Source organism: Myiozetetes cayanensis, unplaced genomic scaffold, assembly GCF_022539395.1.
Source record: "Myiozetetes cayanensis isolate MyiCay16 unplaced genomic scaffold, myiCay2020 scf12, whole genome shotgun sequence".
Taxonomy (NCBI): Eukaryota; Metazoa; Chordata; class Aves; order Passeriformes; family Tyrannidae; genus Myiozetetes; species Myiozetetes cayanensis.
In genome coordinates this window covers 27,269,868-27,297,840 of record NW_026086826.1, presented here as the reverse complement: position 1 = coordinate 27,297,840, position 27,973 = coordinate 27,269,868, and the positions used below count along the sequence as shown (strand labels likewise).

At 53.0% G+C, this 27,973-nt stretch overlaps 1 protein-coding gene and 1 long non-coding RNA gene across 2 annotated transcripts; one reads left to right on the top strand and one right to left on the bottom strand.

Moving 5' to 3' along the window:
- Positions 1-1,013: 1,013 nt before the first annotated feature.
- On the bottom strand, positions 1,014-22,520 carry SEC16B (SEC16 homolog B, endoplasmic reticulum export factor). Its single transcript, XM_050306902.1, is given in 27 exon segments — positions 1,014-1,143; positions 1,485-1,571; positions 1,683-1,780; positions 1,884-1,965; positions 2,766-2,873; positions 3,049-3,174; positions 3,511-3,581; positions 4,034-4,285; positions 6,412-6,484; positions 6,608-6,615; positions 7,124-7,250; positions 10,089-10,229; positions 10,885-10,990; positions 11,147-11,258; positions 11,550-11,667; positions 11,782-11,863; positions 12,814-12,911; positions 13,579-13,809; positions 14,364-14,499; positions 16,150-16,211; positions 16,806-16,963; positions 17,868-17,997; positions 18,708-18,822; positions 18,939-19,044; positions 19,560-19,666; positions 20,867-21,200; positions 22,485-22,520. Coding segments are annotated over 26 exon segments (3,072 nt in total). The 5' UTR covers positions 21,136-21,200; positions 22,485-22,520; the 3' UTR covers positions 1,014-1,074.
- Positions 22,521-22,599: 79 nt separating this feature from the next.
- LOC126635364 (uncharacterized) lies at positions 22,600-27,619 on the top strand. Its single transcript, XR_007627680.1, has 4 exons — positions 22,600-22,775; positions 25,307-25,358; positions 26,821-26,999; positions 27,532-27,619. It is a non-coding gene; the product is annotated as an uncharacterized LOC126635364 (long non-coding RNA).
- The last annotated feature ends 354 nt before the right edge of the window (positions 27,620-27,973 follow it).

Below are 27,973 nucleotides of genomic sequence, written 5' to 3'. Positions count from 1 at the left end.
GGGAGTGTATATATATCTAAAGGGAGGGGGTGCCAGAAGGATGGAGCCAGGTTCTTCTCTATGGTGTTGTGCAATAGGATGAGAGGCAACAGACAGAAACTGGTGAGGATGAACTTCTTACCTGTGAGAGTGACCGAGCACTGGAACAGAGACCAGAGAGGCTGTGGAGTCTCCCTCATTTGGAGATATTCCAGAACTGTCTGGACACAGTCCTGTGCCATGTGCTCTGGGATGACCCTGCCTGAGCAGGGAGGCGGGACCAGATGGCCCACTGTCGGTCCCTTCCAACCTGACCTATCCTGTGAAACACCACCACCCCTCCTCCCCATTTACTGACTTTAAATCCCCAAATCTTATTTTACAGCACCCCCCACCAAATGGGTGACAGAGGCTGGGCCTGCAGCACCCAGATACCTCTTTTCATCCTCCTGCCCCGGTTATTGACTTTAAAACCCCAACCCTCCACACTTTATTGACATTAAATCCCTCAATCTTATTTTACAACACACGCCCCCCAGCAAATGGATGGCAGCCCCCAGACACCTCATTGTGGTGGTGTTGTTGTGTGGGTCTCCAAAACCCTTCTGCACCATAGAATAGACTCATGCCCCTTCCCCTTGTGCCTTATGAGGGTCTCCAAACCTCCTCTGATCAAGCTGCACACCCATTCTCAACCCAGTAATTCCACCAAATCTGGACTCAGGGCTACACTGCCAGAGAGACATGAATCCACCCTGTAACTTACATAGAATCCCCTCAGGGAATTTAAACACTCACCCTCTGGCTCCTCCCTGCTCCAAAGACCCTGGGTGAACTCAGCCAGGGCCAGCTGGATGATTTCAGAAGGAAGGCTTCGCAGGTGGGGTCCCACCTGGGTCACCCAAACTGTTCATCCAGCCCCCAGCTCGTATTGGCTTCAAACCCCAAACCTCCCCCTTTATTTTACAATACCCCCCACCAAAAGGGTGGCAGATACTGCCAACCTTTCCACCACCCCTCTACCAAAATAACCACAAACACCAATTTAGTTAAAAAACTTCCTGCCGTTGATATGTGCCACCCCCTCCAGCCCCTTCAGAGAGGGTTGGGGTAGCGGCGCTGGGAAAGCAGCCTGGGTTGGGTGGGTCTGGCAGTGGCAGCAAACTGGGAAACAGAGAGAGAGAGGTGGTGTAAGGGTGGGTTGTACCCCTAAAACCTGGATTTGCTGTCATCAGGACACAGCCACACATATATCCCCCCCACCGCTTCCATCCTTTATCACTCTCCCATCACTGTCCTCCACCAATTTATTTTCTTATAAACCCCCTTAGACCCAGAGCTGGTATCCCCTAAATCCCCCTGCCCATAGCAGATAGCCTGCAATCTGGCATCACCCCAAAGCCAGCAGACACCCACCCCCCTCCAAACCCAAAAGCCATCCCCCAAAAGCCAAGAACCACCCCCAGTCCCATCCAGCACCACCCCTCTCAGGAAGATGCTCTCACCTGAGAGACCTGGGCAGGGTTGTAGAGGGGGATTGTCCCCAGGGGTGGGAGAGGTGGGATAGGTCCAGGGTAGCCCATCTGGAAGGGCTGAAGAGAAAGAAATTTAACAGCCACCCCCCAGTTTCAGAGCCACCCCAAGCAGAGAGGTGTCCTGGACACCCCTCATCATGCACAGACATAGCTCCCTCCTCTCCTCACCTGCTGTCCTGCTGACTGCCCTCCGTCCCTGTCCTGTGAGCTTGTCACCTCCAAGGACACTGGACTAAAACCAAAGGTGTTTTGAACCTGCATTCCTCCTGGGGCAAGCAACAACAACAACAAAGAAACAAACCTTAAAATTAAGAGAAGCTTCTAAAAGGCTGTTGGGGAGACGGGTGGGGGGACCCACACAGCATTTACCAGGATTTCTGGAGAGAGGCTGAGCCAAAGGGTTTGTCCCAGCTGTGAGAGGGGCATCGGGTGGGGATGGCGACGTCCACTCCTGAAACCACAGCCACCCGTTTAGAGCAGAAACTCCTTGTGTGGTGAGAAAACCCCTGTGCCAGGTACCACACACGATGTTTTAGGGTCCCACTGCACCCAGTCCTGCTGGAGAGGTGCCCCAGGAGCTGCAGGAAACCCAGCTAAGGAGTGGCTACCCTGCCACAAGGGTAAACCACCCCACAGCTCAAATTAGGAAGAGGGCTAGACACCAAGCCTGGGTACAGCATGAGTGGCCACCCAGGTCCACAGATCCCTCTCTGTCCTTCATCTCTTGCTAGTTTTGGAATAATATCCCAGAATTTCCTGCCCTGGGACTGTAGGCCTTTCTCAACCAGGGGGAAACTTTAATGGGAGGACCTTGCTCCAAGTCCACACTCAGGGATGTGACACCCTGAGGACTTGGCCAGGACTGGGATAACCACACATGACTGCTTCCCCCTTGCTGCTGTGCTTCCAATTAAAGAGTTTTTCCCATCCTTTCAGCTCCTAAACCCTGCCAGAGTGGTGCCACTCACAGCTGTGTTCTGCTCCAGTGGAGGGCAAGCAATCCCTGTGGAGTTTGCCAAGGGCTCAGAAGACCTCCCAGATTAAAGAGGTTTTATAAATTTACAATTATTATTAATCAAGGATTCACTTCCAGACTAAAAAGGGCTCCCAGTCTTGCTCTGTCCCCACACAGAAAGGGACATGGCCATGAAGAGCTGGGCACAGCCTCTGGATGAGTACAGAGCCAGCAGGTGATGGGGAGATGTGTCACCTGGGGTGTCACCAGGGCCAGGACAGCATTTTGTCCCCTACCTGCGGCTCTGACGTGGGGGAGTCAGAGTCTGTCTCAGATGCAGCTTTGGGAGATGTTTCCTTGGTGGGTTTTGACCGAAACCAGCCAAACCACCTGAATCCAGAGCTCTGGGAAATGGAGGTTTCACAAAGGAAAAGAGAGGAAAGGGATGAGAAGGTGAGAATGCCCTGGGGCCCCCCAGCCACCTGCTGAGAATGGGCACCACTTTGCCAGGGGCAGGGCTGGCAAAGAGACGTGCAAGCTCAGAGAGCACAAGGCTCCCCTCGGCTCCAGCGTGCTCACCTTGTCCTCATCCGGCTTCCCCGCCTCCTCCTCGGCAGCGTCCTCGCCCTCCGAGGAAGGACGGCTGTCATCCAAGGACACAGTGGAGGTCTCCGAGGCAGTCCGAGTCCTTGCTGGTAACTCCTCCTGCTGCCAGAGATTGGAGCTGCCACGTGCTGTCCCCGGAGGGGCCGCACAGGGCACGGTCAGAGCACCCCTGGGAATCCTCCCTGCCAGGATTAGTGGAGAGCATCCCTAGGGAACCCTGCGTCCCTTACACAGCAGGTGGGGAGCAGGAGCACACAAAGCAGGGCACAGCCAGGCACTCCAGTGGTGGGAAGCTGTCCCTCAGGGGAAAAACTGAGACCATGATGGGGGGATTGTGTGCAAATTCAGTGTGTGGAAGGATAAGCCAGCAAGTCCCAAATCCCCCCAGGACCCCCAATGGGATGGGGGACGGTGTCCCTGTCCCCTCTGACTCACCTGCTCTGCTGGGAAGGCTGGCTGCACCCTCCTGGGACACAGCAGGTCATCCCAGGGCTCTCCAGCTTCTCCTGCAGACAGAGAGACAGGGGAGGACACAGTCAGGGTTTGACCCAAGGAGCTCTTATGTATCCATTGGAGGTATTTCCAGTGCTTCTATCACACCATCCCAGAGCACAGTCACCCTTGTGGTGGTCAAGATGTCCCCCAGGAGATGCCAGAGGCCATTCTGGTCCCTGTCCCTGCCAGCACCAGGGAGGTGAAGGCTGAACTGGTACATCTTAAAGGCAGCTTCTAAGGAAGAAATTCTTCCCTGTGAGGGTGGGGAGACACTGGCACAGAGAAGCTGTGGCTGCCCCATCCCTGCAAGTGTCCAAGGCCAGGCTGGACAAGGCTTAGAGCAACCTGGGCTAGTGGAAGGTATCTCTGCCCATGGCAGGGGGTTGTAACAAGATGAGCCTCCCCACAGAGACATTCAGGGATTCTGTGATTTTTTGGGGGGAAGCAAGGCAGCAGCACTCACCTGCTGGTGGCACCGGCTGAGGAGGGGGCTCAGCAAAACCCCCTCCTGGAGGAGTGGCCATCCCTGGGGGGGACGCGGGGGGCTGCAGCTCTTGTCCAGCACTGAGCAGCGGTGATTCTGCAGCCTGAGCTGGGGGTGGGGACCACGGGGACACATCCTCCTGGGAGCTGGGTCCCTGGGCCGGCACAAATTGGGACCACTGGTCGTACTGGTAGCCTTCGCTCTGGGGAAGATCACTGACAGGCTCTCCCTCTGCAAAAAAAAAGAACCCCACACCTCAGGAGCTTGCAGTTTTTATAATGTTTATAATTCCACCAGCCTTCTGCACAGAATGATCCCCTTCTCCCTTACACATCAGCAGGAGCTGGGGGAATGAGGAAAGACCCTAGGGATCAGGTGAGGGAGGACGTAGGACAAGGCACAACAGCAGGAACCTTTCAGAGGCCTCAAGGAAGGTGAGCTGGGAAAGACATGGGGGAAAAAAACTACTGGGAATGTATCTGAGGTTGCAAAGGAGCTCAGAAGGGGAATGCTATGAAAGCAAAGAGCCCACAAGCAGCATATGCACCAGAATTTCAAAGGAGCCTGAGGCCTCGAGCCTTTTCCTCCATCCTGCTGCACACCCTGAGCAGGAAAGAAAATTCACCAGAAGGTTTTATTCCTGCTCCACAGCAGCGCCCATGGATGAGTTTCTTGCTTTAAGCAGATTTATTCAGGGTTGGGTTTCTGTTTGAAAGGCTGGTTGAGCAAGCGGGGCTTGTTTTATTTAACACACACACACTGGTCCCAGGTGGGAGTCCTATTTATTCCAGCTCAGCAGCCTCCTGCCAGAAACACGCTGGGCACTGGGAAGTTTCTCTCCCATTGCCATGAGATGTGGCAGGCAGGACCCAGATCCCATAGGGAAAGACTATGGCACCTCTTGGATGCAGTGCTACCAAGCCCTTTGCTTTGCTGCCAGCATTGCCTCCAGCTTGCTCAGGGTTGGCTTCAATGAGCTGCTCCCACATGGCCTGGAGATACTCAAGATCCACAGGGAAGAGGATGGATGCTCAACTTGATGCTGCCTGGCAAGCTCAGCTGGAAAAAGGCAGGGAGGACAGCCCAGGCTGTAAGGATGGAGAGGGAGGTTGCTGTGACCATGTGGATATCCCTCTCTGGCACCTGCTTCAGGCTTTGTCTTTCCAAGATGGATGGATTCAGCACCAAGCCAGCTTTCTCTGCATGCAGGTCCCTCAGGTGATGACTCTGGATGGCCTTCACAATGAACCAAAGGGCCAAGCATTGGCAAAGGGAGCTGCAGAGAGCACATGGAGCAGACCTGACTGCTTGGAGAAGCCAAGCCAATGGGATCATCACACCTGGGACTTCCTTCCAGGGAAGGAAGATCATAGCCTCAGCCCTCATAGCAGCAGAAGGCAATCAGGATTGATGATCCTTTTTACTGCCTGGGAAAGCTCTTTGAAAAGGAATTTGGCAGCAGCAGGGGAAGCTGATAGGAAGCAATGTCTTGAAGGAATTAGTTGTGTTTCATCCTGTCTGCACCAGCCTCTGTTCTCCACCCTTCAGTGCCAGCGTTCCCAGCAGAAAGCTAGATCCAAGCAGCAGCAAGGAGCAGGGGGCTGTGCAGAGGTTTCCAGCTGATGGACGTGGATGTGAAGCAATGCTGATGGGTCACCAGCCCCTGGCTTTTCCTCAGTGGGACATTCCAATGGATTCACTGTCCAGCTAGGAAGGTAAAGCTCTCCCGCTCTTCCCTTGACACCAGGGGAGGGTTTTGTCCTTCATCCTGGTGTCTCTTGGCCCTCTGTGCAGGCTGGTGCTGGAGGGGACTCTTGGGGTCAACCAAGAGGCAAAGCAGAGGGGTCAAAGAGGCAGCAGGGAAGGGGAAATGTTGGGGCCTCACCAACAGGCATCCTGCAGCTCTGCACACAGCAGGACGAGCTCCTTCCCAAATCCTTCACTCTCTAAGTGTGAAATCCCTTTAGTTCAGCTCCAGTTTGCACCCTCACAGGACTGCCTGGGAATGGGGCCATCTCCCCCGAGGCTCAGCCGGGAGGCACATCCCTCATCCAGCACCCACCCTGAGCTCCTCCTCTCCTCCCACAGCACCCCCAGGGACCCCTGAAGCTGTGGTAATTAGGCCCAAATTACTCAGACTTGGCACGAGGACATGACTATCAACCCCTCACTTTGCAGCCCATGCCTGAGGGATGCATCCAGGCAGGAGCAACCTTTGAGTTCCGAGGGGATGCAAGGAGCAGCTGCTGGAAAAAACTCCAAGCAGTGGGGAGCTGCTTCCCAGCCCATGGCAGCCCAATTCCACACATGGAAAAACCTGCTGTGGTGACCACAATCTGCTGCTTTGTTTTCTTTACCTGCTGTGGAAGGAACAGCACAGGAGAGCTCTAGCTGAGCGGGTACCACCTCTGGAGGAAGGTCATCTTCCACCTGCAAGGAGTCAGAGGGAAAACGTGACAAAACAGAGAGAAAAAAGGAGGGCACGGAGCAAAAACTAAGGAAACCAACCACAAGGCCAGTGTAAAGGACAGCATGGTGCTTGTGGGTCTGGGCCTCACAGCCTGCACCAGACTGCAGGGGAGACCCACACCAGCACAGAGACAGCTCTGTCCCAGCAAGTGAGGGGGGACTGCAGCACCACTGAGAGCAGTCAGGAGGAGAAATGAGATGGGAAAGGCCACAAAAGTAAAAGCAGGCGTGAAACCTGAACAAAAAGCATTCATCCAAGGACCAGCTACAGCTAAAGGACCCAGGAGTACACCCGCAAGGTGACACCCCACCAGTGTCCTCTGCAACATCCTCCCTGCAAGGGGAGATTATCATCCACCCACCAGCCCCTGCCTGCCCTCCTTGAGCCAAAACAAGGAGTGTTTTCTCTCCTGTGATGCTCTGCAGCCCTCGGGCACTTCTCACACTGAAGCTGCAGGTCCCACATCTCGGGGCTCGCGAGCCGAGAGAGAGGACACCGGGGCAACAACAACCTTTGAACATCCATCCTCATCCCCTCAGACTGAGGACAGGGGAGGAGGATGCTCCTGCAGACAAAACAACACAGACCAGCTGTCCCACTCCATCCTCACTCCTCCCACTCCCGGCAGCAGGCTCGGAGCTGCTCCAGCCAGTCGGGCTCCTGTGTCTGGTCCTGCTCTGGCATCTCCAGGAGCAGAGGGTCAGAGAGCTTCAGCCTCTCAGCCAGCTGTGGGACAGGAGGACAACAGGGATCATCACACACGTCAGACCCACAGGGGTCAATTGCACATGGCTGGGCACACGGGAAAATAGCATCACTTCATAATATGGGGGTACAAGTAACACCAGCCTCTTGTGCAGGAATTATTCCCTCTCCCACACTGCCACAGAGGTGCTGGCCCACCCTGCGCCCTGCAGAGAGTCTTGACAGATCCACAGAGATGCCAAAATACCCGCAGCCAAAATGCTCCTCGCATCAAACAGGCAGGTAATACCATCATCTTTTTTTTTGAGGAAAACAAGTAACTTTAATCCCACCTAACAGCCAGCCTGGGGCACTGCCAGGTTTGCAGGACACCCCACCAGGAGCCCTGGAAAGAGCCCAGCTCCAAGAGCTGTGCATCAGCCCCTCAACAACCCCACGAGGATGGGCAGGACCTGGTGTTTGTCTGATCCGTACTTACAAATCTCTGAGAAGATTTCACAGCCTCCCAGGCCTGTCCCCTGATGCTTAACATCCTTAGAGCTAAAGAGTTTTTCTTAATATCTAAGTGAAATCTTCCCTGCTGCAAATTAAGCCTTTCTATCCCTGCTCCCGTGGAAGCTGCGGGGACAGCCAGGCAGCATCCCCACAGAGCAGCCTCCTGCGTGCCAGAGGGCTGTTATCTCATCCCCCGTGCCCCTTCCTCCCCCAGCATATCTTGCCTAGAAGAAATAACCCCAAGGCCTTCTTCAGAGGTCATTTCTTCCTCAGCCTCTTATCACCCCAACTCTCCTCTACTGCACTTGCTCCAATTTGGCCCCGTCTCCAAATCAGCATCCCAACCAGGACACAGTGCCCCAGCCAAGACTCCTGAGACCCCAATACAGGGGGATTATCACCTCCTTGTCTCAAACATGCAGGTTTTGCTCTTAAAACCCTGAATAGCACTGTAACATTGGCTCTTTTTTCCCCCTTTTGTATCAGCATCCTGTTATGCTGCTGCTCGGTGTGTTTTCCATGCTCCACTGTCTCCCCCAGGTCCCTCTCTGCAGTATTGCTGCTGTGTGTTTAATTCCTCCTGCAAAAGAGGAAGTCCTGCTGCCCTGGCTTCAGCCCTCTCAGTGACGTGGGGCTCCAGCTGCCATCAGTGGAGCAAGAGGTTCTTCTGGAGCAACCCAGAAGTGCAGAGTGAGATGGAGGGCTCCCTGCAGAGCTAAATCCCAGCCTGGAGGAATTGCTTAGACAACAGTCCAGTTTTAAGACAGCTGGATGATGGGAGATGACACTCAAAGCACTGCTCTTCATCCACATCTTTACTGAATTTTCTCTTACTGGCACCAGCCCACTTCTTGGAGGTTTATCAAGTTATCCCCCAGCTCCTTCACACTCATTTATCTTTGACACTTGGCTATGAGGCTGCTGCATCAAGGGCCACCAAAAGCCATCCAGAGGTGACTTTGCAGCACAGCCACCCTCCACAGCCACACAGGTCTCAGCTATGCCTCCCACACCAGTCCCCATCAGACATTGCTTTCTATTCCTGAACTTTCTAAAAACAAACTCCAAAAGGAGCACAAAACACACTTCCCAACTCTGATGTTACAGCAAGACACGACCTGCACAGCCAGAGCCCAGCCTGGGACAGGGCCTGGCCATGGAGAGCAGAGTCACCCAGCACCCAGCCAGGAGTTTGAACTCCCTACAAACCCACTGTCCCACCTCTTTACAAACACACCTAAATCAATTGCAGGAAAAAGGAAATTATAAGCATGATTACTCCTAAACGGGAGGAATGTTTAATCCAAAAGCTAATGTGCACTTTGATCCAATATTAATGAACCAGCACCTGGTTGTATATAGTCCCCAGCTTCAAAAGAGGGGAAGTCTTAATCAAACACTAATGTGTATCATAATTTGTAACACAGTCTAAAACATCAAAGACAAGAGCATCTACCAATGCACTAGTTTTTCAGATGAAAGTGTTTTCTCCCAGGAGAAGCATTATCCCCAGCAGAAGAGCAGATCTGAGAGGCTGTTACACAGTAAATAGGCTTCAATGATGAGGGGGGGGCTGTGCCAGCCAAGTTTTGGGTGATTTCAGCAGCACCTGCTTCGGATGGGTATCCTTGCTGCCCCTCACCTCACAGCACCACAGCTTTTGCACCTTTCATGGAATCACAGAATGGTTTGGGATTGGAAGGGACCTTAAAGATCATCTCATTCCAACACCCTGCCACAGGCAGGGACACCTTCTGCTAAGACCAGGTTGGAAGTGGCCTTGAAGAATGAAGGAAGGCTTCAAGCACTGCCCTGGTGATGTGCACAGAGAGGGCAGACCTGGTCTCCCTACAGCTCCCAACCTTCTCAGGGAACCTGGGACAATTTTCTTCACTCCTCCCTGCCCCAGCACCCTCATGAAGCAGAGGGCTGTGCTGGGTGCTACAAGCCAGGACATGCTCCTGCTCACTGTCACCCCAAAAATGCCCCGGCAGGTAAGCAGAGTCGTGGGTGATGTGCTAGAGGGGAAACGTGAAGCACTCACACTTCAGCTTCTGAAGTTTGTGCCATTTAGAAGTTCAGGAAGCCACTCCAGAACTAAAAGCATCCTTTGTTTCCAAATAACTCTGCCCCTACTTAGCAATCAGTGTAATTCCTTTGCTTTCTACCCTAAATCCCTGGGGATTAGAGACCCCAAAGAGGTGTTGGCTTTGCTGTACTCAGCACACACCAGGCAGCAAACCCTGGAGGGCTGCTCAGAGCTGCCAAGCACCGCCAGCCACAGGGAAAGCCAAGGATGCTTCCCACCACACCAGCTCCTGAGTGGGTGATCCCTGATGAGGATGGAGGACGTCCCAGACTCACCTTCACCACCTGCTGGGCCAGGACAGGGTGGGTGGCCGGGTCCTGGCGCAGGAGCACCGTGGAGATCTGCTCGCAGTACTGCAGGGCCTGGGCTGGCAGCCCGTGGTCGGCCAGGCGGCAGGCATAGAGCAGCTTGTACACCTTGGCAGAGGGGAGCACAGCAGCCACGGGTGAGCAGGGAGAGGGACCTGCCTGGGGGGGCCCTCTGCCCTGGCACATCATCCCAGCAGGACTGGGAGTACCCTGGATCATGGATCTCATGACCCAGAGGTCACCTGCAACTTAAGGGCCCCAGCCCTGCTCCCTGAACCAGGCAGGTGGTGGGGAGAGCACAGCAGCTTCATGGAATCACAGAATGGTTTGGGTTGGAAGGGACATTAAAGATCATCCCTTTCCAGCCTCCCTGCCAAGGCCAGGGACACCTTCCACTAGACCAGGCTGTTCCAAGCCCTGTCCAACCTGACCTGGAACATTTCCATGGATGTATCCACCCAATCCATGCAGTGCCTGAGGCAGCAACAGCCAGGTGCTGGTTTGCCATAGGACTGGCCCATCCTCTACCCACAGAGCAAGAAGGCAACCAGACCTGAGCAAGCACTGATCACACACACTGTGCATCCCAAAATCTGCCCTGGGTGAGCCCCCTCTGTGCCAAAGCAGCCTCCCCATCGCTCCCAAAGCCCAGCAAGGGAACAATCCTCAGGAGCAGCCTGAGTTCTTGGCTTTATGGGGACGGGTTCATGTTTTGGGGCAGGTCTGAGGTGCTGCACAAGATGTGCTTGAGCATCTCTGCTACCTGGAAGGGGAGCAGGAAGGATTCAGGCTGCCGTAGCTGCTGGCAGTACTCAAAGATTTCCATCCTCTGGATGGCCTCCGTGCTGGCAAACTGGGCAAACTCCTGGCTGCAGAGAAGAGAAGGGTCAGCGAGCAAGAGCAGAGGTCCCTGCCCAAAAAACCCCACACAGCAAAGAGGGATTTCTTTGGCACAGGAGTGAGATCCCAGGGGTGGGGAGAAGGTGCCTCTGGCAGGAGCAGCAGCCCCACCCGGGCTCGCTCACCGGTGGCTGCTGCCCAGGAGAGCCATGCGGTCTGCCTTGTGCCCGAAGTAGCCAAAAGGGATGTCTGCCATCAGGTAGCAGAAATGAGCTGCTTCGACTGCTCCCTTGCTGGCTGGATGGCAGGGAAAAGGCAAACATTGAGTCTTGAGACACCACCACATAGTCAGTGTTGTGCTGGAGGCCCCCAGGGTCGCACAAAAGGCCAAACCCAACCGCCCTGCTTTCCTTCCCTGTCCATGCAGACCCTGATCCCTCCCTTCTCCATGTTTTTTGTCCATTTTCCCTGATTGCTGATTTTTGTACCTCGGTTTCAGTTCAGTGGTAGAACTAGGGGAGCCTGAGCAGCTCTGATATCGCAGGTGCCCACCCCCCATTACAGCTGCTCCCCATGGTCTCAGCTCACCCAGCGTGTCCCCCATGGTGACGATGGCTCGGTGGTTCAGCTCCATGTCGCCAACCTTGTTGGACAGCATCACGGCCAGGTGGGGCCTCCAGTCCCCCCACGTGGCATCACCACAGCACTGGAGGGAGACAGAGGAGAGCAAAGGTGAGCAGAGGTTGTCAGCACAAGGTGGGTGTCACAGGCAGGTGACAGCACAGGGGAACATGCCAGGGACAGCCTCCTGCTCACAGACCAGTGCTGCCTGAGGGATCCTTCCTGACATGAGCTGGAAGAGGGTCTGCAGCGGGTCATTGGTGGCCAGTGTGCTGGTGAACCTGCAAGGAGACAGCAGAGATAGGGACCCCAAACCCTCATTCACCTCCAAGGGCATGTCCCAAATGCTCCAGGAAAGTGATGTCCCTGAGGGGCTTTCCAGTAAATCACAAAATAATTTGGATTGGAAGGGACCTTAAAGATCATCTTGTTCCAACACTCTGCCATGGGCAGGGACACCTCCCACTAGCCCAGGTTACTCCAAGCCCTGTCCAACCTGGCCTTGGACACTTCCAGGGATGGGGCAGCCACAGCTTCTCTGGGCAACCTGTGCCAGGGCCTCCCCACCCTCACAGGGAAAAATTTCTTCCCAATATCCAATCTAAATCTACACTCCTTCAGTTTAAACCATTCCCCCTTGTCCTATCACTCCATGCCCTTGTAAAAAGGAAGCAGGGAGGACCATCAGCCCACAGGGATGACGATCTGCATTACCTCCAGAGTAGGCAGGTCTCCAGGACAACAAGGGATAAAACCTCCTTAAAAGGATTTGGGTTCCACAAGACAGAAAATTTCTGCTTAACTCTCCCTGAAGGGATCAGCCCAATCCAGACTAAGCACGTTAATTCCACCAGAAAATGTTCATACGAGTGGGATGAACAGCTGGGACCAGGCTGGATCACAGTGAAGATGGCTCAGCTTCCCTGCCCCATGGCTGCCTTTGATTGTGCAGAGGTGAAGCCAAAGACTCAGAATAAATCAACACCACATATCCAGGGAATGGCTTTCCTCCTGCTTTCCAGCCCTCGCTTGGTTTCTCCCGTCCATCAGGAAGCCTGAAGGACTCTGGCCCATCTGGATGAATGCTCTCTCCCCTCTTTGCCCTGTCTAAAAAAGCTCCATCTGAAATCAGTGCTCTTTTTGCAGCGCTCTGGGGCTGAGGGCACTGAAGGGACAGCAGGCTTGGCAAGGCCATGGAGCACCACACCCTGCTTTGGCTTCTCCCACTTACCCGGTGAGCACCCAGCTGTAGGTCCGGGGGTCCATCTTGCTGGAGAGGAAAAGGGCATGGCCCCACAGCTGGTTCCTCATGGCCCAGACCAGAGCGTCCTGCAGCCAAGGGGGAGGAGAAAAAGAGTTTGCATTAACTCTGCTTCCCTGCCCTCCTCCACTGCCAGGGAACCCTCTACTACCCCAGCTCAGAAAAGAGCCCATAACTGCTCTGGATTTAATGAGTACCCTTCAAAAATCTCTTCCAGAGAGATCCCCTTAATTTTCTGCCTTGAACAATTACAAGAACTTGGACCTTCATGGCAATATTGTCACTTGGGGATTTCCAGGAGTCCTGATTTTCCAGCAGCCTGTGCTGCCTGCACGGCTCTCAGTGTGGGATCCCAGCCTGGGCACTCAGATTTCTCTGCATCCAACCCTGCTGTCTTCTTGTGCCTTAGGTATCCCTCGAGATCCCAGCTGCAGGTGGGGTTGAAACTAGAGGAGCTTTAACATCTCTTCCAACCCAAAGCATTCTAGGATTCTATGAAACTAAAGGTGCAGTGCTGGTAAAAGCCTCTGCATCTCATCTTCACTTGGGTTCCCCCATCCCAGTTCCCAAAGGTGGGAAATCCCTGCCATAAACCGTTGTACAAACGCAATTTGAGAGGTCGATCCCACAGCCACCTCTTGGCCACCCTTCCCTTTAAAACCCTCCTCAAGGGGCCAAAGGGGCCAAGAGAAAACCCTCAAGCCCCGTGTGTCCTGGGGCCCACTCACCACTTACTTTCTTCCTACCATAGTAGAGGAGCTTGGTGAACTTCTCCACTATCTGTGCCTGTGTCTCCACCACGGGAGGGACCTCCCCGGTGATGAGGTCCAGCGTCCCCAGTTGCCGTGATGCCCACTCGTCGTCCGCCAGGCCCACCAGGTTGGCCGCAGGCTCCTGCCTCTTGTACTTCTCCTCACGCCTGCAGTCCTGCATCAGCAGCTCAGCCGTGTCCGAGCCCACCATGGACTGGGAAAGGGAAGGAACAAGGCACTTGGAGGCTGCCCCGGGAGCAAAGGTCGATGGCACCGCCAGTCCGACACCCTCACGATGCCCGTGCCCTCATCCCAGCACATCTCCCCAGACAGATCAGCCTGGGCCACCAGCACACAGCTTTACAGGGAAAAGGATTCAGCACAACTAGGAAGACCTTCACAGCATTCTCTCTGAAGACTTTATCCACCTGCTTCCAACATGCAGCCACAGGTTAGGACTGGATGGATTTCCATGGATGAAGGGAACAATCCCCTCTTACATGCAACTTCTGGCTGCTCAGTGAGGGTGGCACCAGTCCCTTTCATTGGGCTGGTGGTACTAACCAGGATCAGAAGCAATCACAGAGAAGGATTTGCTCCAAATAATCCAGGCAGCATCAAACTGATGGATAGTGCTATGGAAATGGGATTCTCTTAAGGTGAATCCTCCCCTTAAAAATAGCTACTGGATCAAGAGGCACCTAAGGGATATATAACTAGTCTCATTTCTGAGAGCAAAAAAATCACCCCCTTCCATGGGATACCTACCCCGTTCTGCCTGCAGAGGAGGACCAGGAGTTTCCAGAGAAGAGCTGAATCTCTGCCCCTCTGTGTTGAGGGGTCACAGCCCGTGGCGATCTTCTGCTGGCAAAATGTCATCACGTCCACCTTGTGCAGATCTTCCCTACAGCAGCAGAGAAAGGCATCAAAGAAACCCAAGGCAAAGCCATCTAGGACATCATTAAGGCTTAAAGAGTCCCCAGGTTCACTGATGGGAATGCCAAAGGTTCCAAGCAAGAGTTTGGAGGAGAGAAGATCACCAGTGCCAATGACCACATGCCACATTTAAGCTCAAAACCACTCAAACTTTCTCATTATTACGACTCTCTGTTTCAGGGATGCGAAGTGCATTTCAAGCCCTGCCCTCTTGATAATATTTTCCTCCATCCATCTGCAAAGAAGCTCAGTTTTGCTTTGCTGGGCTGCCATTACATCCATGGATGTCCGAGGCTGCAGGAACAGGCACAATCTTTTATTTAACTGGGCAGAGTGGAGGGTCACGCTGGTGACCACAGAAACCCTTTGGGACTGAAACAGAAGCAGAAACCTTTAAGCTGTGTGCAAGTCAGGCAAAACTGCTGTAGTACAACAAAATTACCAGAGAGCTGGAAAGAAAGCATGGATGAGACAAGGGAGAGAGACTGGGGATGCAGATGTTGATCCTGATTCAACCAAACCAAGGTATTATATGGAGGTTCTCAACACACCCTTTGGCACAAGTGGTAACCCAGAATCAGAGAATGGTTTGGGTTAAAAGGGACACCTCCCACTAGCCCAGGTTGCTCCAAGCCTCATCCAGCCTGGCCTTGGACACTTCCAGGGATGGGGCAGCCACAGCTTCTCTGGGCAACCTGTGCCAGGGCCTCACCAACCTCACAGGGAAGAATTTCTTCCCAATATCTAATCTAATCGTACTCTTTTTGAAGCCATTCTCCCTTGTCCTATCACTACAATTCCCAGTGAAGATTCCTTCTCTGACTTCCCTGTAGATCTCTTCAGAGACTGAGGGGTTGACATGAGGCCTCCACTCAAACTTTTCTTCTCCAGGCTGAACAGCCTCAATTTTTTGAGCCTGTCTCCATAGGGGAGGTGCTCCAGTTTCCTGATCAACTTCATGGGCCTTCTCTGGACTTTCTCCAACAGTTCCCGTGCCTTTCTTATGTTGGGGACACCAGAACCGTACTCAGTTCTCCAAGTGGGGTCTCCTGAGAGCACAGTGGAGGGGGATCTCCAGGTCCTCTATCCAGCTTCTTGTATATGGAGCTCTTTTGCTCAGTAAATAGTTTTTCCTTTTCTCTCCCTGATTGGACTGTGAGTGGCCAGAAACGCACTGGGTGTAACCAGTACAACACAAACACAGCTTGATGCAACACACCGTGGCTCACACTGGGTGAAGGTACATGCTGTGCTCAACAGCCTCAGGGGACAAAAACATTAGGAAAAATCTTAACCACAGGTTGACCCAGGACTTGAGACTTACAAAGAGATGCAAAAAAAGAAAGTCATTTTTCTGGGACATCAGTACAAAATAAGGTCAGACATACAAACCACACGGAACGCACACCCCATGAATATTCAGAAAAAAAAGACCCCAAAATGTCTCCCATTATCCAAATCAGCCCACACTGCATCAAAGGGGCTGGGATCCCACCCTGAACTTAGATGTGGCCTTTGCAGATAACTCAAAACCACAGGAGTCTGCCTTGAGCTCATGTCTCCTCCGAAAGGAGACAGCCAGGAGGACGCAGCTCCCGGGCCTGCCGGTGCAGCTTACCTGGCCAGGGGCCCTGGGAAGGCTTGTAGCTCCTCCAGCAATTTTGTGCCACGAAGGATTACCTAAAAAGCAGAAGCAAATTCAGCAGCTGGACTCCAGCAAGCAGGGCCAGCCCCGGCAGGGCGAGCTGAAAGCCGATGCCTTGGCCAAGGGCTCAGTGGTGCCAGTGAACCCACTGTTTGTGCTGCCTTGAGGTGATCCCAGAGCACAGAGCCTGAGCCTGCACACGGACCCAGTGCTAAGGTCCAGGAAAGAAATGCCTGCTGAGGTGGCACCTGCCTCCTCTGGGAGGAAGAGTAGGAGACTGAACACTGTGGTAGACTCCAGGGATGGATACAGCCTCTGTTTTGGGGCACCTCAGGAGGGTGACTGGAGTTGTCCCTCAGAGAGTTGCAGAGCACATTTGTCTCCCTCCATCAGAAGGGACCACTGGTGCCAAGGGTTACAGAGGTGAAGGTTGAGACCAACACCCAGACACGGCCTGGCACGATGCAGACTCAAAAATCCATGGGGGATGGAGAGAAGATGGGAACAGGGGACGGGAAGGCTGCTAAGGAGGCTGTTTGGGTGATGAATGGTGTTTGCAGCCCTCAGGGCAAGAGGAACCACTCTGGCGAGGGGACCAGGGGAGCCTGGGGGCCCAGGCTATGTCCTACCTCCAGGCTGTGCAGCTCAACGTGGGCCAGCTGCCCCTCTGCAGGGTGGTGGGGACATGCCAGCACCAGGTGTCCTCCAGCCCCGAAGCACAGCGACACGTGCGGACGAGAGAACTTGAGGGGAACGGCCGGGGTCGGAGTGGGCACCGAGGGACCCCCTGCAATGACACACAGGCCACTGTGAGTGCCCTCACACCGACCTGTAAGGGCTTGGAGAGCACAGCCGCCTGTCCCCAGCACTGTGAAGGTCACAAAAAGAACTTGCCACCCCAGTGGAAACTTGAGATAAGCACAGGAAGAAGGAATCTGCAACAGGAAGGTGCTTAATTCCAGGCCTGGTTCACACAGCCTGGTTAACGCATCCACGCAAGAATTCCCACTGTGGCAAGCTGTGGGAAAGGAAGCAACTGCTCAGACACATCGTCCCAAGTTATGGGAACAGCATCTGAGACCACCTGGTGGATACCCAGAACTTGGACTGGATAAAGGCGGTATCCCCAGAAGAACAACTCCAGCAGTCCCTCCACTGAGAAGCCCAGGGTGAAGGAGGACTAACAGGATGCTACTGGATCCACAGATGGTGACTGTCTTGTACTTGATATCTCCTATCTCCTCCCCTCCAGCCCCTTTCCTATTTCCTTCTCTCTCTTTACCTCACATTTACTGTTAAATAAAATCCAAATTATTGACTTCAGCATATGGTCTCCTTTGCACCTTAATTCAGGCAGAGCTGTCTCTCAATCAGATCAAAACATGACCCCACACCACATCCACTATGGAGGACATGACCAGCTCCCACCTTGTCCCACAACTTCAGTAGCTCTCCCTTGACCCCCCTGTGCCAGAACTGTCCCCAAAAGCACCAGGTGTGCACAACAGGTCCTGCACCTATCCAGGCAGAGCCCTCCAGACCATGGTCCCACCCCACAGCCCCCCAGTCATGCCTTGTGCCTGCACAGCCTCCTCCAGGAACAGACCAAGCTGTGAGACAGCCAATCTCCTACCACCAGCCATGTATTCCCCTTTGCTCCCTCCTTGCCAGATCACTCCATCACAGCTCACCTGTTTGTTCCACATTCCAGCTCCCTGGAATCACAGGGTCGTGCTGGTCGGCGCTGTCACGGATGTACTGGCTGAGCTCATGGCTGCTGGAGCTGAGCCCTGACTCGTGGTACTGCAGGAGCAGGCTGGGCTACAGGGAAGGGAGGACACAAACCTGACTGAGGACAACTCTGCTTTCCTGCTCCCAGGGCAGTGGGACAGCTCTGCTGCTCCAGGAATGTGCCCAGTGGGAGCAGCACAGCCAATTCCCAGCTCATGTCCTGTAGCATCTTGGGTTTATCCTGGCACATACCCTGGTCATACCCAAAGGCTTTGAAAAGTAATTTACATCAGCCACTGGTCTAGTCTGACACCTTTCCTGGCCATAAGATATGCTCCTCAACACAGCCAAGGAGATGGGGCTTGGGAACCCCAAAAATCATCACCCAGCAGTAAAATCACCACAACAGCTTTGATTTGATGTTTTCATTTGATCTTTTAATTTTCCCTTGGCAAAACAGCAATCAGGATACGAGTGTGATGGAGCAGGACTGGTTTGACAGAGCTGACACTGACACACAGCTGGCAGCTATCCAGGGAGGACTGAATCACAGAATCATAGAATTTTTTAGGTTGGAAAAGATCCCTAAGATCATTGAGTTCAACCACTGACCTAGCCATTTTTACCACTACCCCAAGTGCCATAATCTATGAGTCTTTTAAATTCCCCCAAGGGGTGGTGACTCCACCACCTCCCCGGGCAGGCTCTGCTCCTTAGCTGGGAGTGGGGACACATGGATTGCTCCCCGAATCTCTGGGAAATTTTCCAAGCCTCTCCACCTCCACCCCTACTGAGGTTACCTCTTGGGGTTGGCCACCAGCCTCCCCTGAGTTGCTGCCGAGGGTTCCTCCCCCTGCCCCTTCCCTCCGGGCAGCCGAGGTGTAGCTCTCCTCGTGGGAACCATAGGTCTGCATCCTGCAGATGGAAGTAAAGGGAAACACCCTGAAGGTCAGAAATTTTGGAACCAGCCACAAACCTGCTAATTTTTTGGCAGATGGTTGCCCCAGGTTGCCCAGACCGCCCATCCTTACCTGTCCTGCCCAGGGGGGCCCGTGGTCAGGTTGGGGTGGTAGCCCCTGTAGTAGTGCTGGTCCCGGTAACTGCTGCTCTTGCCATAAGGCTCTCCCTGCCTTGGGTCTAGAGAGGGAATCAAGATTTAGCACTGCCCCTCCAGAGCAACAGTGAAGTGAAAAAGAAAAGCCACGAGTCAGGCGATCTGCCCTGCACACCCCGTTTGCATCCAGATTATCCTGATGTGCTGGAGGTATAACAGCCTCCTGGACGTGTCTGTCAACACAGCACTGATGTCCTCTCCCCTTTCCTTCTTTCCCCTCTGTTCAGCCCAAAAGCTTCAGGAACAGCAGAAAAGAGGCCCTGGCCACCGTGATCACACAGCACCATCAAGCTCACCCCGGAACCAGGAATGACACAGGATTTTAGCCATGGAAATGAAGATCAAACATCCCTTGGGTGCACCTGGGTCCTGCTCAGGTTTCCCAGATGCAAACTGGCTGCCTGTGCTGCACAGGTAGAACACCAACCAGCAGCATGGGCAGGATGTGCAAGCCCTGGGAGAAGAGCCCATCCCAGAGAAAGCATCACTTCTGCCAGCAAGATGCCTCCGTCCCCAGATCCAAAGGATAAACCCATACCTCTGCCACCCTGCCAGGACACCGGCTGCCTAGGGTGGCTTTGGTAGGGATAGTCACCCCTGTAGCTGGCTGCTGGATACTGCCAGTGGGGGTCTTCATATCCTTGCCTGAAAAACAACACAACATGGTCTGAGAAGGAAAGGGCACTACTGTGGGTTCTGGACCACATCATTTAGGGTTAAACCTGTGCAAAGAATGGGACCTTTGGAGGTGGGAATGGTGATGGAAATAAAGCCAGGATCCCTAACCAGGGGCAGGGCCAGAAACTGACCCAGCATCACACCTGGAAGGAGCAGTAGGAGGTTTGGATTCTGTCCCATCCCTATGAGAAAGCTGTGCACTGCAGTTTCAGAGAACCACAGAATGGTTTGGAGTGGAAGGGACCTTTAATGGCTATCTTATTCCAACCCCCACCCAACCAGGCCTTGAGATATTCCAGGAATGGTGCAGCCACAGCTTCTCTGGGCAACCTGTGTCAGGGCCTCATCACCCTCACAGGGAAGAATTCCTTCCCAATATCCCATCTAACCCTGCCCTCTGGTAGCATTAATCCATTCCCCCTTGTTCTGTCACTCCTTGCCCCATTACAAGTCCCTCTCCAGTTCTCTTGCGGCCCCTTTAGGCACTGAGGCCTTGCTGGAACCTCCCCCTGTCTTTTCTGCCAAGCTCTGGAGCTGCTGTGTCCACAGCTCCCAGCCCAAGCCACCCAACTGGCGCTCAGATTCCTTAACCTTTCCCAATTTACACAGGGATTTGGTCTGCCCTGTGCAACACCCCCTCCCTTCCCAGTGTGAGCCTCAGCACAAAACCCCACGTGCCCACTCCATAACTCACCAAGGGCCATAACTCAGGCAAATCAACCCAAATTGGCTGGAGCACTGAAGCTCTTTCTCAGCACCAAGAACATCCTCCAGCCCACATTTTATCCCTCTACCCTCCGCTGTTTCAGCAGCTGAGCTTGCAGGCTGCCTCTTGCTCCTATATTAGCCTCTGCATTTTTATTGTTCACCTTGCACTTAGGAAAAAAGAACTGCATTTAATCAAATCTGCAGGGAAAAAAAAACGCACCTCGAGGCCCGAGACGGAGCGTGTGAAACGGCAACCGCAGAGGCCACTCTTTGAAGAAGAAATCAGAGCTACGACTGCTGCACAGCCTTAAACACGCAAGTCGGGGGCTGCTTTAATAGCTGAGCATCACCCGCTGTTTGCCTGCGCGGCCACAGGGGCAGGACCCGCGAGCAGTGACACGGACGGTTCCTATTTTAGGAAGGTTTTCGGGGAGAGGGGTGGGCAGGAGCAGCGCTCACCTGGAGTAGGGCCGGCCGGGGTAGGTGCTGTCCAAGTGCTCAGCCCCCGAGGCCGGTCTGCGGGTGTCCCTGCGGGGGGGGTGTCCCTGCTCCCAGGGGTGTCCCGGGACGTGGCTCCCGTCCCAGGAGCCGGGGCGAGGGGGGTGCCCAGCACGGAGGAGCTGCCGCCGGAGTGGGGAGGGGGGGCCGTGGTGCCCCTCTCCCCAAGCCCCCCAGGCCGGAGGCTTCTCCCGGGGCTGGGGGGGCTGGGCAGGGGCCCGGGGGTCCATCACAAGCTTGCCAGCAAGATCCTCGCCGGTTTTGGGGAGCTAAAGCCTCAAATGGCTTCAGCGGCCTGCAAGGGAAAAGTCACAGTGGGTTTGATCAGCAGCTTCTCACTCCCCTCCAAGTCCCCCTTGAAGCCTGTTGGCAGCCACTCTCTGTTTTTGGGATAGCACTGGAAAACGAGCATCCTTTCCAGGATGCCCAGAGGCAAGGAAAAGCCATCTCCACATCTGCCTTAACTTGAAGGTCCCTATAAAATACCAGCCATTAAATGGGCCATTTTTGGAAGCGTTTTTGAACCCCAGAATGGTTTGCGTTGGAAAAGATCTGAGAGATCATCTCATCCCACCCCCCTGCCATGGGCAAGGCCACCTTCCACTAGCCCAAGTTGCTCCAAGCCCAGTCCAACCTGGCCTTGGACACTTCCAGGGATGGGACAGCCACAGCTTCTCTGGGTAACCTGTGCCAGGGCCTCCCCACCCTCACAGGCAACAACTTCCTCCTAATACCTAATCTAAATCTCTCCTCTTTCAGTTTAAACCCATTGCCCATTGTCATATTGCTACAGGCCCTGTTAAAAAGTTTGTCCCCATCTTGCTTACAAAGTCCCCTTAGATAGGTGGCATCCAGGCAGGATCCTCCTGCATTCCCAGCTGCAAAGCACCACTGCTCACAGGCCTCCCAGCCAGGGGAGAAATCACCCTCACCTCTGTGACACAGCTGTGAAACCCCATTTTATCCGTGGTAGGGAAGGGATTTTGGCAAAGCTCCAAGCAGGACAAGGAGTTATGTGCAAAGAAATGGGTAAGGACAGAGGCAGGGAGAAGTGGTGCTTTGCTCTTGTGAGCTATGGGATGGCATAGCGACAGAGATTTCTCCTCCTGCCTATCAGGTCCAGAAAGAATTCCCAGCGGACACCAGAATTAATTATTACAGTCCCATGCAGAAGAGGAAATTCTAAGGAGAACCCAGGTCAGTGCACTAGTGAAGCTCCAGCTGCCGGGGGGGTTTTGTCACCCTCCTCAAGCCCCCACATCTTCTCTTGCAGCACTGGTACCCAAACTGCCCCCACCACTACAAGCCTCCCTGACACTGGCAGATGGTCACACACTGTCTGAACCCCTCCTCACCCCCTCACTCAAATTCTGAGGCACTTTGTGGTAATTTCAGGACTGGAAGACTCGCAGGTCTGAAGAGAGGCGGCTCAGTTTGTGCCCTTCTGGGTGAAATCCAGGGAAATCCTTGCCCTAAAAAGCCCCCAGGCATAAAACATCATTTCAGTCCCACCGAGGGCTCCCCCAGTTTTCAGCCAGAGGTTCCCACCACCATCCACCCCCACAGCAGCCACACACACCTGCTTAGAGGTCGCTGGGGCTCTTCTTCCACTCCCTGTTGCCACTTCCAAAGTCCAATGCCACATGGGCCGGCGGCCGGCGCGGGGGCAAAGGGCAGTCCCGGCTCCTCCGCCCCAGAGCAGCCGCTCACTCGGCTCCCAAGGGGTCTGACACTGCTGCTGCATCCTGAGGGTCACCTTCTCCACCCCTTGGGACTCCTCTCACCCGAGATAAGGAGCACACAGCCCTCCAGGCTCAAAACAAGCCAGGTATTTCTCCTGTGGAGAATATCACAGGAGAATTACCATGAGGTAAGTCCAGGCAGATAGTGATAGGCCAAAGGGGAACAGTTCTAAAGTGAAAGAGCAGGGATTTAGATAAGATGGGAAGAGGAAATTCTTCCCTGTGAGGGTGGGGAGGCCCTGGCACAGGTTGCCCGGAGAAGCTGTGGCTGCCCCATCCCTGGAAGTGTCCAAAGCCAGGTTGGACGGGGCTTGGAGCAACCTGGGCTGGTGGAAGGTGTCCCTGCCCACGGCAAGGGAATGGAATGAGATGAGCTTTAAGGTCTCTTGCACCCCAAACCATTCTATAATTCTATGAAGTACCCTCCCCTGTAAATCCTCACACTTCCTAAATAATAAATAAAACCTTCTGGTTGTTAGTTGTTAATCAGTTGTTAGTTTAATTCAGACCTAGCCACAAGAAAAGCAAAAAACATCCATCCCACCATATGCTGCCCAGGGCAGAATTTGGCCAGGAGCACTATAATGGCCTTGCTGTAAAAGTGGCTGGGGACTCCTGCCTGGACACTCTCTTCCAAAATCACCCAGAGACCTTAAAAACTGGAGAGAGGAAAAAAAAAAAAAAAAAGACTAAGTTAAGGCAAATGGCACCACACAAAGCTGCAGTAAAAGCTACTTATAAGATCCTTCATCTGCCACCCAGCAGTTTAGTGATGTGCCACTTTCCCCTTCTTTCCCAACACCTCCAAATTACCTCCACCGTGACACCACAGCACTGATTGATTTGGGATCCACAGGCAGGAGGGTTTGCTTTGCATCCCAGTGGCTCTGTCAGAAAACCCCTCTTCTAATGATGTTGAAAGACTACATATATTACAGCTTCAGACCCTTGAAATTTCCACCCTACTGGGAGAGCTACGAAATTTCTCCTGGTGATTTGAAGAAATAAGTGCTTGGTCTCTGCAGAATTCAAGATTTCAAGTAAAAAAAAAAATATCCTTAGCACTCAGCCGTACCGAGATCCGACTGGGAGAAACACAAACCAGGCAAGCGCTGCCTTCACGCTGCTGAGCTGCTGCAGCAGAGTGAAATTAAGCTTCTCCTCTCCATTTCTCAGCTGCCCTTCAAAACTTTGGGAGGTTTTGAATGAAGTGAAAGGTCTGTTATGGACAGATCAGGTCTCAGGGCAAAGCTAGAAAGTACCCCTGGAGACCATGAGAAAGCTACTTTTAAAGTATATAAATAGATATGATATTTTACACATATAAATATCATAATTCCATTTGGTTTCTGGCTAATAATTTTAGGTTTTTAGCCAAGAGGTGACTGCTGGGTGTTTCCAATCTGTTTTCTAGCAAGAAAGGAGCCCCTGGTGGTCTAGTGGTAAAGGCGCCGCGCTATCGCCGCCAAGACCCGGGTTCGATTCCCGGTCAGGGCCACTCCCGGGCAGGTGGGGCTCGTTAGCCCTTAAAGGCAACCCACCTACATCCTAAGGACCTTGCTGCCACCGTCCAAGCTCGCTTGGCCCCGGCAGATGAACCTTAGGATTAAAGGGTGGGCTCAGTTCCGCGCACACTGTGTCTCACCTCAAAAATCCAATGCGCAGGCTGGAAGGTGGAAAGACCTTCCCCGGATCTTCGCTCGCAAAGACTGGCCATTATTATTATTATATCTAGCAAGAAGACAAATCTATACCAGGAACCTGCAGGGTTCAATCAGCATCACATGAAGATGTTGAGAAGGAAGGTCAATTTAAATTAGGTATAAGGAGGAAGTTTTTTCACAATGAGGGTGGCAAAACACTAGCACAGGTTGCCCAGAGAAGCTGGGGATGCCCCATCCCTGGAAATGTTCAAGGTTGGGCTGGCAGGGCTTGGAGCAAGCTGGTCTGCTTGAAGATGTCCCTGCTCATTTCAAGGGGCTTTGGACTAGCTGACCTTTAAAGATCCCTTCCAACCCAAACTACTCCAACTCTGTGGTCCTCAAGCTGTTGTTGCCAGCCTAACCCAGGGGATTAAGATTGCAAGGAGGATTTGGGAGCTTAACTTGCATAGAAGCAGCTGCAACTTGTGATGCTTATGACTGAGATGGGTGGAAACTGTTCTGGTCCATGCTAGGGAAAGAGTCAAGAAATGCTATCAGCAACATCAAGCTTTGAGCAAAAGTAGTTTAAAACAAGCAACAGGGGAACACTCATTTAAAGGCAGAAGGAGCAAAGTGTGCTGGAAGAGGAGACTCAGAGGATGGAGCTGGGGAATGAAAAGTGACAGACGAAAAAACAGAGATAAAAGGATCTGATGGGCTAGAAAGAGGAAAAGAAAAGGATAACTCTTTAACTGCATCACTTCTGGCCAAGAAATCACTGTTGTAAAGGATTCACAGCTTTCTTGGAAATCCAAGCCCTGTGCCCTAGGACTGCCACCGAGCTCACAGGAGCGGTGTGACGCAGGCAGCACGCGCTACAGATAGCATTTGTCACAGAGCTGAAGGGACACCACTATCGCTTCACAACATCGCATTTTTCGGCTTTAAAGGATTTTGCTGGTGTTGTCACAGTAACAAGATTAGGTGGAAAACATTTTTTTTTTCGTGCCCTCCAGGTGTTTGTGCAGCTCATTGGGGCCCGGATCACAGACAGCCCCAGACTCTCAGGTCAGTCCCCCCCACACCAAACCCAATTTCATCCAAAACCTTTGTAACCTAGGACTGGAAATCCAGGTGGCTTCAGAATCTGAAGCTATTTTGAGGTGACTGATGTTGCTTCTAATTGGTTCTGAGACAAGATTATTTTTTTTAAGCAGCACTGATAGGAAGCTTTGTTTATCTCTGAGCTTTAGCCCTCTAGAAATGTGAGAGCTATATTAAAAAAAAAAAAAAACCCACACTTTTGTGTGTGTGTGTGTGTGGAGATGTCTCGAGAATCACGCAGGGCAGAAATGCAAGCAGCAAATGAGCTACATAAAGTGTGAAAACTCATCCTGAACATTCTATACAGCAGAAACGTCAGCCCTGAATGCGCTACCAGCATTCAGGATGTTTGACAGCGTATTACACGTCACACAGACCAAGACAACCAAACAAGAAACCCAGGACTCAGCTTCCCAGACAGGCTGAGCACCTGCACCAGCATGGGGAGAGCCCTCATCCTCAATCAGTCTCAATGACAGCTAATTAACTAATTAGCTTGATCACCCTCCCAGGCTCACAGGGAAGGAGCGGCGGGAGCTCCCGCTCCAGCCGGGGGTGGCATTTGGAGCTTCCCAGGCCAGGGACATCCCACTGGGAGGGAGGGGGTGGCTCCTAAACAGCCGAGATGGGGTCTGCTCCCACCTACAAGCCACTGCATTAGCACCCCCACCTGGATGTGATCCAGCCATCACTCCACACCCTCCTGCAGTTTGGGAGCTGAAGTTCTCGCCGACGGTTTTGCACCTTTCTTCCCCCACGTGAGGTTGTTTCTAACTAAGAAACTAAGCTTGACTAACTAAGCTGTCCCTCCCCACCACCCTCCTGCATGCACACAGCCACACATGGCAGCTTCCAGACACGGCTATTAATTTTTGGAGACTTAGGCAAGAATATTAATGGCATTCCGGAGGCATTCAGCGTAATAAGAAAAAGCATTTTATACCCTGTGTTTTGTCTTGTGAGGAAACAGAGCTGCAAAAAGCTGTGAAAATCAAAGTACATTCCTGGTCTGGCTGCAGCGGAATAGTGACCCCCAGCCTCGTGCATGAGCTCCTGTTACAAAGCAAATCCCAAAAACCTTCCTAGCCTTCGCCTTGCTTTGTTCCCACTTCAGCCCAAACCCTCAACTCTTGGCTGTGAATACCAAGTTGTTGTTATTTGCATCCCCCACCTCTACAGGAAAAGGCTGTGCTGCTCTCGCACCCCATCACGTCAGGCTCTGCAGCACCTCACCAGGCTGGACCCACCTTGGGAAGGGATTGGGAATGCACAGGGGGCCCTTGGAGATTCGAGAGCTAAACCCAACAGCCTTGAGGAGGTCGGAGAGTTTTCAGTATTCAGATCCTCTCGTTTTCCTGTGCAACACCACCCTTATGTTTTCCCAGCCATAAAATTGATGTTTATCTCGCTTCTAACTGCCTTACAGAGATCATTACACATTGCAAATCCAACCATTTGCAGACAAAACGAGCACGGAGCAGCCTGGAAACTGTCACACCACCCCTGCCACGTTGTGATGCCTTACAACCTTTAAGCTGGGAATTAACATATAAAACCAAGGGACCTGGAAATATTTGTCGGGCAGACGCAGAAAAGCAAGCAGAGGTAATTCCTCCACCCACCCCACACCACCCCCTGCTCAACCAGGGAAAATTAATTTTTAAGCGAGACGAATTCTGCAGCTCTTCCTGTGGCATCAAGCAAAAAAAAAACCCCACAAAAACCAAAAAACCCAAGGGGAGGTTGTTATTCCTTGTCCAAAATCTCCTTGCTGGGTGAAACGTCTCTCTGGCTCTGTGCCTGTCGGAGGGGACAGAGGACAAAGAGGGGGATGCAGAGGTCAAAACAAGCCCCAGTGGCCTTAACTCCCGCACCTCCTGCTGTCTGTGGCATGAAGGAGCAGGGAAGGGATGCTGAGCTCTGCCCTCCTCGTGCCGATGCCCTTGGAGATTTCCACCCCACCCCCTCACTCTCAGGCTCCTTTATTGGTGGGCCACAGAGGGAGCAAGGCGGACACAGACCCTCTCCCAGGGTCTCCAAGCGCCGGAGCAAGGAAAGCTGATGGCTTGGAAATCTTTAGCCCCGAGATATTCCAAGGATGTCCTTTGGAAAACATTGCCATCTTGTGTCTTTTCAGGCACTTGAGCGCCGGTTGCCTTCACATTCGAGCCCATTCTGGAGCTTTATTACACGCAATCAGGGACAATAAAGACCCGTGACAGTTACAGATGGCCTGGCTGTGTCCTGTTCCTACTGCTACCTTGTAAAGTTGGACAGTAACGCTTCCCTCATTTTTTTTCATCTCAATTTATGACTCCTCTACCATGAAAAGCCACTTATGCCCTCCACAGTTACCTATACCGTATCCTCCAAGGCCAGTAAATCACAGTCTCAAGTCATGTCAAATTTTGCGAAATAAAGCTAAATTGCACTTGTCCTCTAAGGCAAGAAGCTGCAAAATTGAGAGAGAATGAGCTCTGTTTAAAGCCAGATTCCTGGCTGGCAGCTTCCCCTGTGCAGAGACAAGGACCACCAAAAACCTCTACATGAAAGAGAAAAGGCTGATAGAGCAGCGAGCC